This window comes from Lynx canadensis, chromosome A2 (assembly GCF_007474595.2).
Source record: "Lynx canadensis isolate LIC74 chromosome A2, mLynCan4.pri.v2, whole genome shotgun sequence".
NCBI lineage: Eukaryota > Metazoa > Chordata > Mammalia > Carnivora > Felidae > Lynx > Lynx canadensis.
The window spans coordinates 580,804-593,456 of NC_044304.2; the positions used below are offsets into that span (position 1 = coordinate 580,804).

Sequence of the window (12,653 nt, forward strand, 5' to 3'; positions counted from 1 at the left end):
GACTCCCTGGGAGAGGAATCAGCCCAGGCCCTGGCAAACTTTTTATCCACTTTCCCGGGCGCCTGGCCGCTCTTGGGCTTTGCAGAGGTCTCGGAGTCTGCATGCAGGAGGCTCCCCACAGATGGTGGGAGCCGTGTCTCCATCCCTCTTGCTGGTTTCAGGAGGAGGTGCCCCTCTTGTCGGCTGCCAGCCCCTGGGACCCCACCCTGCCTGGGCTCGTGCTCCTCCCAGCCTCCGGTTTCCAAGAAGGGGTTTATCTAACGGGCCAGGTGGCAGGACTGACTGACGACCTTGGACGTCCCGGTGTCGGCCCTCCCGCCAGGCCCATCCTGGAAAGTGCTGCTCCTCTGTCCGCTTTCACCTCCCCCTTCCTGGCCCAGCCTGCTCTCACGCAGAAGCTGAGCTGTGTTCACTTGCCCCGGGCCGGCCCAGGTCTGGGTGTGGTGAAATTGTGGATGGGCTGAGGACAGAGACCGGACTGGCTCCTGTGTTGGTGCCCGGCCTCTGGACAGTGTGGTCCAGAGGCAGGGCGGGCTGTATATCGATGAGGCCTTCTTCTGGTCCTCATGCCCCGGCCTGTGGACGTGGAGAAGGGATGGCCAGATGCCCTAGTTCTCTGTGCCAGTCTCTTACCTGTGACATGCGGTTGGACAGGGGCCACCTGCATGCGGGGGGAGACTGAGGCGGGGGGGGGGCCCACCGGCACCCTCCTGAGGTCCAAGCGACCCCTCACCCCTGAGTCAGGAATCCCCATTCAACGGCTGCCTTCTAGGTGTTTTCTCGTTAAGCCAGAAACACCTGGGGGTTGCGTGGCCTCAGCCTGCCGGCACTCCTGCGGGGTGTGGGGCTGCACTCGAGCTCCTGCTTCTTGGATCCCACTCCTGGCACAGCCCCTCTCCAATCTCCTCTCCTCATCCCCTGATGTGTCTGGGGAACAGGGCCCGCCCGTGGCTGAGCTCTCCTGCTTGGAGGCGGCACGGGTCCACGGAGCATCCCTGGGGCTGGCCACTGGACTCCGTGCCGCTGTGGCCCCCCCAGCCTCTTGGGAACAGCACCCTCAGGTTCCCAGAGTCCCTCTCAAGGGCCTGGGCTGCGTTCTGGCACCAACTGCTCCGTGGCGAGAGTCCCCCACGCCCGCTCTGCTGACTGTCCTGGGGCTCCTGGTGGCAGCAGGACTCCGCGGACCCCTGCTGGGACACAGGGGTGGTGCTGCGGTGGGCGAGTGCCCGCTCTGCTGAGGCACGGTGCAGGTGTCGTAGAGACACTTGTCCGCCAGACGCAGTGTGAGTCCTGACGAATGCACACACCCAAGGTCAAGTTAGAGGGCGTTCCACCACCTCCGAGAGCTCCCTTGTACTTGTGGGAGACACGAACGACCAGAACCTGATGGGGGGGGGGGCGGTTTGCTGAGCCCGGCGTCCCAGTCTCCGCACTCCTGAATGGCCAGTCAGGGCCCCAAGAGCTTGTGGAGACACGTGAGCGTGCCGTGTTGGGGCTGCAAGGGGCTCGGTCCCGCAGCGTCCCTGAGAAGAACCTGAGGGGAAACCGAGGCCAGGGAGGTGGAGTGGCTCGGGGTCCCCAGCTGGCTTGGCCGTTCGCATAAGGTGTCCCAGCTGTGGGGCCCTGTGCCAGTGCCCGTTTCGTCAGCTCAGGGCCCGGCTCTCAGGGGAAGGAAAGGGGTGTCCTTGCATGGGGAAGTCTGTACTCCTTGGCCGGCCATGCTGCCAGCCGGCTGCGGGGAAAAAAGGCTCCTTTGTCTTTGAGAGGCTTAATAAACCCCAATAGCTCTTCTCCGAGTGAAGTGTCCGGAGCCGTCCAGACAAGCCTCTGGAGTCCCAGTGTGGGTCAGAAGCCGTTTGCCTAAAGAATGATGCCTGTGGTAAAGCTGGTGGGGGTGGCCCAGGGCGGCCCTCCCGTCATGTGGCTTCCTCCCAGGAAGGCCGCCTGGGGTCTGCACTTGCCCCTCTCTGCTTCCTGCTTCTAGAAACTAGCAGGTTCTTTTTATAGAGCGAGAAAGTTTCAGAAAGCATCAAGTAGGAAAGAGGCACTTGTGACCTCATCAAGTCTTTTTTTGTGTTTTTTCTTTAAACCTGTTCAAGCACTTTTTATATACCCTGATCGCTTTTAGGAAGAAAGTGGTCTTGTTTTTCTAACGGGCAGTAAATCACAGGGATTGAACCTGTAAAAGCTGGGAAGAGGGTATTTGGTGGGGTCTCCGTCTCTCCCGCTTCTCTGGGGGCAGCCGGCGAGATCTGCTGGTGTGTGTCCTGCCAGTGGGGTTTTGTGCAGGTGTAGACGAGGCTGCTCACCCTTCCCGTTTTGACACGGTTGTCTCCTGGGCTGCGCACCGCCGTGCATCCGCGCCGGAGCCGCGGGAAGGCAGCTGCGGGCGGCAGGTGCGCGGCTGACTGGCCGTGCCCACGACCACGACAGACGCCGCAACTCACTTTCCGGAGAGTCGCATGCGCCACAAAATGTTCTTTGTGGGCTTTTTTCCATCAGATGTTTGGGATCATGAAATTCACTCGCTGCCTACCGGCATACAAAGTCGGCATATAAAGTCACGGGGTGGTCACTCTGCCCCTCAGGCTGTGGCTCTCGGACCCCTGCCAGTCGCCGGGCCTCCACTACGCGTCTCGGTGGTGGTCTAGTTGGGGCGGCAGGGCTCCGTGGCCGGGTCTGACCCACCTTGTGCTGGTGGCTCGGTCTGCTGCGTTGGCGAGTTACTTCTCGCCACGTGCCGTGATAAGCGCAAGGGTGCTGGAAGGGCACGTCACCACAAGTGGAGTCTTGGGGTCAAAGGGAGCGTGTGTGCCTCTGACAGGCTGTGTCCCGACTGCCGGTCCCCCAGCTCCGCAGCCAGTCTCGTCCAGCCAGCTGCTGTATCCCGAGTGAGCCCCAGGAGCAGCGGGTCCTCGGCACGGGGGCGGCTGCTCCGGGCGCAGGCAGGCGCCGGCGTCCAGGCTGGGCCGCCTCGCGGTGATTGGCAAATAGTTGGATCTGGGTGGGGAATGGTTGGGATGGTAGTGTGTCCAGGATCAGAGCCCTGGACTTTGTCGGCTCCTGCTCTTGTCCCAGGTGGCCTCGGCAAGGTCCCAGCGTCTGCTGGGGCGCCCCGCCCCGTGTCGGGAAGGGTTCCACTTTAACCCCGGGCTGGCTGGCTGCCAGAGGTGGCCTCGGGAGGGCGCGGTCCGTCCACCGCCACTCACAGGGACCGTCCTGGCGTCCTCCCTGGATGTCCGCTCCTTCCCTGGTGCGGGGCTTGTTCTGAAATGTGGGAGCTTGGGGCGGTAGGTCGTGAGCCAGGCCTCACAGTGTACGGGACGCTGGCAGAGCCGCCCTTTATTCTGGGCCCACCATGCGGCCGGACTGCAGTTTATTCGAACAGCTTTATTGACGCGGAACTCACATACCGACATTGGTGGCGACAAGGTGTGATTCGGTGGCATTGAATACTTACACGGATTGTGAAACCCTCAACGCTGCGTGGCTGGGGGAACGGTCCGCCTCCCCGAAAGCAACCCGGTCCCCATCAGCCATCTTCCTCCCCTCCTCCAGCCCCCACGAGCCCCTTCCTGTCCGTGGACGAGCCTGCTCTGAACGTTTCACACACGTGGACTCACGCCCTGTGTGGCCTCTCGTGTCGGGTTCCCTCCCTGAGCGTCGCGTGTTCGGGGTCCGTCCGCGAGGCGGCGGGGGGGGGGGGGCGCCTCTCGCTCCTGCTTGCAGCTGAGGGACGTGCACGTGTACAGATCGACCGCGTCATGTTTGTCCACTTACCTGCCAGTGGGGTGTTCAGGTCGTGTCCACTTGACGCCTCCTGTGAGCCGTGCTGTTGGGGACGTGTGTGTACTGTCCTACGAGCAACTTCCCCTTGTTTCAGTCTCCCTCCTGGGACAGCGTTCAGAAGCATCAACAGCGGGGCTGAGAGGTGACGGGATCTTGCTCAGCGTCCCTCTGCCAGTGCTGCCGTGGCCCCTGGTCTGCCCCTCGGAGCCCAGCGGACCCCTCCTCATCTGACGGGCAGTGACGCGCGGGCCTCGCTCGGGGATGCATGGAGCCGGTGCTTCTCAGGGCAGCGGGCCTGTTTGTCACTGTGTGTTTTGTTTGGGGCCGACGTGACCGTGAAGGCGGTGACTCTCCATTTCTCTGTAAGCTTGAATGGCTTTATGACCCTCATTCGGTTTTTCCTCCAGTTAATCGACAAGTCGGCTAAGCAGTCCACTTGGGTTGGGCAGCAACCCTGGGCAGGTCCCAGGCAGCAGCGGGGGGGGGGGGGGGGGGTTGTGACCACAGGCACTGAGACGGGGGGGGGGGGGGGGACGGAAGGCACCACTTCCTCTGCCTCCATTTCCTGCATCCGGGCTGAGCTCCTCGCCTTTCCTTTTTCTTTACACATTGTTTTTCCTTGTGTTTAGACCCACGATGTAACCTGTAGGGGACACGGAAAGTACAAAGGTGATAGGAACCCCCAGGACACTCGGGGGGTCCCCAGGCAGATGGCTTGGCGTGCCCTCCTCCTGCACTCTGTGTCCTGGAGCTCTGGCCGCTGCCAGCTGTGTTCGGGGACTGCCCCTTCGTTCGGGGACTGCCTGACATTGTGTCCGTCCTTTCCTGGTAGAGATAAGGTGACTGACTCGAGTGCTCACTCACGGTGCTTTGATCACAGTGAACCAAACAAACAAGTGGACGGCCCAGCATGCCCACGGTGGATCCGCCTGTTTATGTCAGAGTGTGGACTTTTATTTTTAAGAACAAACTTTTTGGACGTCGGAGTAGGAGCGTTGAGCTGTTTCACTGCAGAGGCAAGGGTGCTGCCCTCTGGTTTGGTTCAGAGCTGGTGCTGTGACCATCTTGTAGAGGATGGACATTGGGTGGTCGTTTCTTCCTGATGGCAGTGGGTGGGGGGGAGGCACGCAAGGACAATGCAGAGCAGGGGGCTCGCCTTCCTATCAGTGAGGACCCGGGGTGGGCTTTCCCGGGGCCCCTTGACTCTCAGTGTGGGATTAGAAGTGCGGTCCCAGGCTCCGTCCCCCTGCCTCTGCGTGGAGCTCTGCTGTAGATGCTGCGGTCCTGCTGCCCCACATCCCCTACAGGTGGCCGCCATTTGGCTGGATGAAGGAAAGGCCTCCCGGTCTCAACACATGGGTTTTATTTTTATTTTATTTATTTTTAAGTAGGCGCCACACCCAACATGGGGCTCAAACTCACAACCTTGAGATCAAGGGTCACACACTCCACCGGCCGATCCAGCCAGGTGCCCCATTAACACATGCATTTTAGTTACGTTGCAGGTACCTGAAGCGATCTCTTTGGATGAAGAGGGCCCTGAGGAAGTTTCCAGGGCCAAGAGGGTGGCACGGACAGGTCGAGGAAGCATTTGACTCACCAGGCTGTAGTGAAGGCAGCTGACCGGAGATATCCCGATGTGTTGGAGAATCTCATTCCGGTGCCGTGGTCTGTGCTGATTGTTCCCAGTGCTGTGTGCGGTCCCGGGAAGCGAGAGCTTGGAGGAGTCGGGGTCTGTCTCTGGGGCTGACCCCGTCGGTCCCCACCGGGCACGCAGGGCTTGCGAACTTCGCTCCCGCCGTGCACAGATGCCCTTCTCCTCTGGGGCTGTCTCACTCCTGCCCCTTTGGCTAAATCCACCTGGGCTGCCGACCCCTTGACAGGAGTCCAGGCAGCACCTGGCGGTGACCCCAGAGGGGTCTGCTGGCGTGTGTCCTGCCAGTGGGGTTTTGTGCAGGTGTAGACAAGACTGCACATCCTTCCCGTTTTGGCACGGTTGTCTCCCGGGCCGCGCACCGCTGTGCTGGTGGCTGGGGGCTGATGGTCGGCCGCCCCCCCATAAATGGGTATTTGCTGCCACCCCGTGCCTGTTGGGTAGAAATGGAGGGTGATGGGCCAGTGGGCGGAGAGTCCCTCTGGACACACGGAGCAGGGCTGGGGCAGGCAGGGGAGTGGGATGGTTTGAGGGGGGCGGAGGTGGAGGAAGGGCTGAGGGAGGGAGATGAGGCCTGAGTTCCAGGGGATGCCCTGTGCTGGCCCAGAGGGGCTCAGAGGCGAGGATAGGGGTGGCCTGAGGTTCCGCTCCTGCTCGTCACGGACCTTGATCCTTTACAGCAGGGCACCGTCCCTCACCTGACACCGCCCACCCCCGGAGGACAGTGGGCCCTGTCTGGGGACATCTGTGGCTGTCAGGAGTGGCCGGGGTGGGGGGCGGGGGGAGGCGGGGATACTACTGAACTAGGGCCCAGGACGCCCCCACTCGAGAGCGACCTGCCCGGAATGTTAGAAGTGCCGAGGGGGAGACACCCTGCGTTAATTATTTGGGGGCATAAAAAGGGATTCTGATCTCTGCTCGTGAGGGACGGCAGAGTAAGTCCCCAGGGCTCAGAGGGTACAAGCAGGGCCGCCCGGCTTCTGCTTTTCACCCCCTCTCCCTCCCACTCAGTGTGTGTATTTCTACATGGGCAGCATCCTGGGCCTCAGTAGTCAGACGGATAGGGATACTGTGGAAAAACAGGAAAACGAGGGTAGAAATCTCCTTGAGCCCAGAACTCTGCGGGGGGTGGGGACGTGGGGACAGGGTTTGGTCGGTGAGTTTGTGGGGGAAGTGCCTGCAAGCCTGTGCTTTGTTCTGTGAGCCGATGGCCTCTGGGTCTGGGGTCTCCGGTCTGGGGTGCGGGGCTGTGCACACACGCGAGTCCAGGGCCCTGGGTGGTTCCAGGCATCACACCGCAGAGGACCTGCCCTGGGGAGGGGGGGATTGTCAGGAGAGGCCCCCTGGAGGTGGCGGCGGGGCCTGGGTCTGTGAGGACGGTGGGCTCTCCAGCCCATGCCTGAGCTTTCTGCCGAGGACTTCCTAGACTTTCCGTACGGTTTGATGGCATTTAATGTATTCGTGGGGATGGGCACCCGCCAGGCGCTTATCTAGTTCGTCATCCCTGGAGCAACCCTAAAGCAACCTAAAGGCCCCCATCAGCAGTCACTCCCTGCCCCTCCCCCAGCCCCCGGCCCCCACGAGCCCCCCTCCTGTCCGTGGACGGGCCCGTTCTGGACGTTTCACACACGTGGACTCACACCCCGCGTGGCCTCTCGTGTCGGGTTCCCTCCCTGAGCGTCGTGTGTCTGGGGTCCGTCCTGGGGGTGGCGGGGGTGGGCGCCTCGCTCCTGCTCGCGGCTGAGCGATGTGCGCGTGCGCGGTGGATGCGCCTGGGGGTGGGGGGGGGCGTGCGCGTGCGCGGTGGGCACAGTCGTCTGCGGACATACGCGTGTGTGGTGGGCACTGGGGTGGTTCCAGCTTGGAGGTTTGTGTGGCCGGCGCCGCCCTGGCCAGGCAGGTGCAGCCTTCTGTGTGGACGTGTTTTCAGTTCTCGCGGGCACGGCACGCACCTGGAGTGGCACCGTGGGTTCGGCTGCTGGCCGGCGGCCTCCCGAGGGGCTGCCGACCGCTCCCCCCGTACCTGCCAGCTGTGAGGGCCCCTCCCCTGTTCAGACCCCGGAGAGGTGAGGCGTCGGGGGGCCGTCCGCAGAGCGGGCAGCACTGGGCACGGGCTGGGGGTGTGCGTGGCACCGGGTGGGCCGTGGCGTCCACTCTGGTGGGGCCTGTGCCCGGACGGGAGCCGCGGAGGTCTCCTGGGCTCTCTGCCCTTCCCCAGGGGCTGCGGGGCGCCAGGGAGAGCAAGGGGGCCTTGCGGGCACGTTCCAGCCGTGGCGCACCGCCTGGGGCTTCGTCCCCACCAAGAGGCGCGGAAGGGATGCGGGGCGGCGGGGACAGTCACAGCCTGGCCTTGCCGTGTAACCGAGCCCCGGCTCCTGCACGTGGTGGCTGCTCACTGCCGCCTCAGAGCCTGCGGCCCCTGCACCCCTGCACGGCGCCCCCAGGGCAAGCGCTCTCCTTCCCGAGCGAGCGGAGCGGGGAGCAGGGTGTTCTGAGCCGTTCTCGCTGGCGGCTCCGCTGACGCCTCTGTTTTGTGTCTTCAGGGAAATCCAACTTCTGAGGAGGTTGCGGCACAAAAACGTCATCCAGCTGGTGGACGTGTTGTACAATGAAGAGAAGCAAAAAATATATCCTTCTGGTAGCCCGGCCCCTCTGCGAGCGCCGGGTCAGGGCTGCAGGGTCGGGTCAGGGCTGCAGGGTCGAGCCGAGTGGTAGGGCCTGGGGACCCCAAACCTCCCTCGGTGACCCTGGGTGGTGGGCTGGCAAACCCCGGGGGGCTGCCGAGGCAGCACCAGCCCGAGGGCGGCCTTGTCCGGCTAGTGCCGCCTGCCAGGTCCGCAGGGTGTCTTCCGATCTTCGCTTGTGTGGGTGCTGTGCCCTCCCTTCGCCCTGTGCCCTGGGCTGGGAGTACAGGGTCCCAGGCCCCACCCCTAAGTCCGGGGGGCCTCGTGGAGGGCGCTCTCCTTGCGTCTGGCATTCCGGCCGCACCTTGCCCTGCACGGCCGCTCTGTTTAGGGTAGAACGTGGGGTGGGGCGGGGAGTGTCACTGCAGGGGCACTTCACTGGGACGGTCCTTGGCTCTGCCCTTTTCTCTCTGGGGGCGGGCCCTGTGTCTTCAGAGCGGTGTGGCCCCCGCCGGCTCCAGCTCTAGGGGGCGGGGGGGGGGGGGGGGGCGGGGCTCAGGTCTAGCCAAGGGACTGATGTCTTTCCACAAAGGCGTCTGTCACTGACTTGCTGGGCACAGAGTGGTGGGCTTTCCAGCACGTGGCTCCTCTCCAGCATGGTGCACTCAGGGCCACCTCTGGGGGAGATGTGGCGGGGGCCTCGACCTTCTCTCCTGCTGGCCTGAGACACAGCCGCTTCCGGCCTGGCCTGACGGCCCCCAGGCTTCCCTCCCCTCTGCCCACCCCGCCCCTCCCTCCTGCCCTGCAAGCTTTGTCTCCTCTTGGTGTGGGGCTTCCTGTGGGGCTAGGGGTGAGGCGGGAGCCCCTCAGGGTGTTGAGAGCTTCTCGTGGGCCGGAGGACTGAGCCCAGACTAGGCGACCACAGACCTCTACAAGTTGACCCTGGGGAGGTCAGCGGAGGGGCAGAGGCGCCCTACGGGCTCTGTAATCTCTCTGGTCTTTGTCGTGGTCTCGGCGCACTACCGCTTGTCTCTGTTGATGCGGCCATCAGGCGCGGTTGCGGTCTTCTCCCCCAAACCCTTCCCGCGAGCGTCTGGCTGGCTGTTCCCAGGGGGCAGGCCCTGCCTGGGGTGGGGGGTCCCTGTCAGCCCATGGTTTCCTTAGCCCCGCACGTATATGGTGATGGAGTACTGCGTGTGCGGCATGCAGGAGATGCTGGACAGCGTGCCCGAGAAGCGCTTCCCCGTGTGCCAGGCCCACGGGTGAGTGCTTGCCGCGGGGGCCCGTGGCTCCCCCCTCCCGTGGGGTCACCCACACTCGGGACCGTCCCGCGTTCAGACGAGTTTTTCTGATCACCAGTGAGATGAACGCTCCAGTGTGTTTTAAAGCTCAGCTTCGGGGGCCCAGTTTGCAGCCTGCCCGGCCCAGCGGCTGTGTCTGCCGACCCTGGTGGGCTTGCTGCCTGAGACTCTGGGACCTCCTGGTCCTTGAAAGGCCGAGGACAGTGACCCGAACTGCCACGGGTCAGCTGGCCCTCCTGGGGAGTCACACCGCTCCAGCCCCGCTGCCGGCCTGTGTCGTGAGGGAACGGGAAGCTGGCAGAGTGAGCCTGGGTCCCTGGCCCCAAGGGGCCCCTTTAGGGCCATGTGGTCACGTCCAGGCAGAGTGATTGTGGGGACACAGCACGGCCCTCGGGCCGATGGGGAGTGCAGAGAAGGGCTGCCTGGAGTGGGGCGGCAGCGGGGGCCAGGGAGCCCTCCTTGCCTTCCCCAGGTGGGACCAGGAATGGCTCAGATTGGTCAGCGTCCCTCTGGTTCCCTGCTGGGCCACCTGCCCTGTCCTTTCTGTTTGCGCGGCCCCGATGTCTCTGGTGCCGCGGGGTCACTCCCGGTGCCGAGGGGGACCCGGGGGGCAGGATCGAGGTTCCTGGTGGGGCAGGTCACAGAAGTCATGTCCCCCCAGGTACTTCTGCCAGCTGGTGGACGGCCTGGAGTACCTGCACAGCCAGGGCATTGTGCACAAGGACATCAAGCCAGGCAACCTGCTGCTCACCACGGGCGGCACCCTCAAGATCTCCGACCTGGGTGTGGCCGAGGTTGGTGCGCCTCCCTTAGCGCCCCGGGGGGCGGGAGGGGGCGCTCCCGCGGGGGCTGCTCCCTGAGGTCCACCTGGCGATGCTGCAGGCCCTGCACCCCTTTGCCGAGGACGACACGTGCCGGACGAGCCAGGGCTCCCCAGCGTTCCAGCCCCCTGAGATCGCCAACGGCCTGGACACCTTCTCTGGCTTTAAGGTGGACATCTGGTCGGCTGGGGTTACTCTGTAAGTGCCCGTGGGCCTCGGGCCCCCTGCTTCACCCCCGCCAGGGGCCCCTCCTGTGCCCACCAAGGACTCAGGCCTGTTTGGGCTTCAGGCCTCTAGAACCGCCCCTCCTAGCGTGTCCCCCAGACACCGTTCCCGGGCTGTGCCGGGTGGCCAGAGTGCCAGAGAAACCGTGGTGCCGAGATGAGAAGCCCCCTGTGGGTAGGAGCAGAGGGGGCCGCTCCCCGCCTTGTGGGGTCCTTGGGATTAACCGTGTGGGGGTGCACACGGCCGGGCCTTCCTCCTCGGTCGTGAGGGCTCGTACTGGTACGTTTGCCCCGGTTCACACCCCAGGGCCACTGCTGTTGTCTCGAAGCAAGTGTTTCTGTCCTGACTCTACGCCGTCACCCCGGAGGAGTCTCAGACCGTGTCCCCCAGTTCTGCTCGTCCGTCCCTCGGGGCACATCCCCGAGCACTTCTGCGTGAGCAGCGGTCAGCGTGGTGCCTGCCACAGAGGGCAGGCCCTAACTTTCCAGAACCTTCCCTCCTGCCTCTTGCAGGGCGGCTGTCGGCCGACATGGGTGCTTCATTTCGTTTTATTTTTGTTTTTTAAGTATTTATCTGTTTTTGAGGGAGTGAGAGCAGAGGGGCAGAGGGAGAGAGAGAGAGAGAGAGAGGGAAAGAGCGAGTCCCAAGCAGGCCCCCACTGTCAGTGCAAAGCCTGACACGGCGCTCAGTCCCCCGAACCGTGAGACCACGACCTGAGCCAAAATCAGGAGTGGGACCTTTAAACGACTGAGCCCCCCGGGCTCCCCTGTTTCGTTTTATTTTGTTGAGAGATCACTCCTGCGCTGTCAGAGCCACCCTTTTAAGGGGTCCAGTGCAGTGGTTTCTGGTGTTTTCAGAGTGGTGCTGCCGCCGCCACCACCACCTATTCCAGAGCATTCCCGTCACCCAGTGTGAGGCCCTACAGGTGAGGGTGGTTTAAGGCTCCTGTGCCAGGCTGGTCCCAGGCTGGGGCTGCAGGAGAGGCCCCAACTGACCGGGCCTCTCTCCTTCCCCTTGGGGGCGAAGCTATAACATCACGACAGGCCTGTACCCATTCGAGGGGGACAACATCTACAAGTTGTTTGAGAACATCGGGAAGGGAGACTACACGATCCCGGGTGACTGCGGCCCCCCGCTCTCGGACTTGCTGAGAGGTGAGGCCCTCGGGACGGCACCTGTGGGGCTGGAGGTGTCGGGAACGGGCTGCCAGCGGGTGTTGGGGGTCCTGGGGGTTTTCTACAGACCACTGGCCTCTGGAGAGCTGGGTTTCATCTCTGCAGCCCCACGCCCCACGTGCCCGGCCTGTCCCCCACCCCACCCAAGGAATGGGCCCAGTTAGTGGAGAGTGGCTGGCAGGATCAGCTCTGGAGGCTGAGGCTGAGGCTGAGGCTGGGAGGGGCATTGCTGACTTCCTTGGGCCCTACTGCCTGCTTGGGGCCTTGGTTCCACCCTCTTCTGGCCCCCTAGCCCCCCCCCCCCCCCCCCGCTGGTTTCTTCCTGCTGCGTGTCCCAGGCTGTGCAGCAGGGGGCGCTGTGCGTCCGACGCAGGGCCCTGGCCGGGGTGGCACCTCCCCTCCGCCCCGCAAGGGGCGGGGCTGCCACAGCTGGCCTCCTGGGGTTCCTGGATGTTTGTTTTCAGGGCCCGGTGGGTGATGATCTGGCTCCTCCCGAGCACCCCCTCAGGTGTGAGTGGTACCTAAGAGCTGTCACCGAGACAGCGCCTCGGAGTCTGTCCCTGCCTGTAGTCCTTAGGCGTGTAACTGACTTTACGCTGGGCTCGCGGTGGATGTTCAGTTTCTAGACCTCCTGTGACTTCAGTTGAAGGAGTAGATTCACGTTACTTCACGTGCTCTTGAGAGTTTCCCGATAACTGAGGCAGGCCGGCGCTCACGTTTCCGTTAAGATGAAACAAGGCTGGGGCTGAGGCTGGGGCTGCAGCGGCCGAACTCCAAGCGCTGGGCAGCCTGCGCGGCGCCCCCCTCCCTCTGGGGCCCTGCCCGGACAGCCACCCCAGGACCCGCGAAGGCGAAGGCGGCTGAGCACGCAGCCCAGGGTGTTCTGGGAACAGGGGAAGCAGCTCTGCCCTGTTCCCGGTGCGCGCTGTGGCCCAGCCCGCCTGCTGCTCAGACCTGGCCTTCTCCCCCCACCCCACCCCCCGCCCCCGGTTCTCCCTGGAAGCTCCTGGGCACTCTGGAGGAGGGTTGTGATGTCCACCCTCCTTGTCCTCGAGTGCGCCCAG

General features: G+C 63.9%; 1 protein-coding gene across 2 annotated transcripts in view; it reads left to right on the forward strand.

The window, feature by feature from the left end:
- The window catches only part of STK11 (serine/threonine kinase 11), a 13,908-nt gene extending 1,261 nt beyond the window's left edge, over positions 1-12,647 (forward strand). Inside the window, exons 1-7 of one of the 2 annotated variants that reach the window (XM_030336253.1) lie at positions 4,336-5,457; positions 7,374-7,509; positions 7,987-8,070; positions 9,240-9,329; positions 10,030-10,162; positions 10,251-10,387; positions 11,441-12,647. In XM_030336253.1, the coding sequence (XP_030192113.1) occupies positions 5,427-5,457; positions 7,374-7,509; positions 7,987-8,070; positions 9,240-9,329; positions 10,030-10,162; positions 10,251-10,387; positions 11,441-11,753 (924 nt within the window). In that variant the 5' untranslated portion in view covers positions 4,336-5,426 and the 3' untranslated portion in view covers positions 11,754-12,647. Of the gene's footprint in view, positions 1-4,335; positions 5,458-7,373; positions 7,510-7,986; positions 8,071-9,239; positions 9,330-10,029; positions 10,163-10,250; positions 10,388-11,440 lie in introns of those variants that run through there. The other variant, XM_030336247.1, reaches the window with a different exon arrangement.
- Positions 12,648-12,653: the final 6 nt, after the last annotated feature.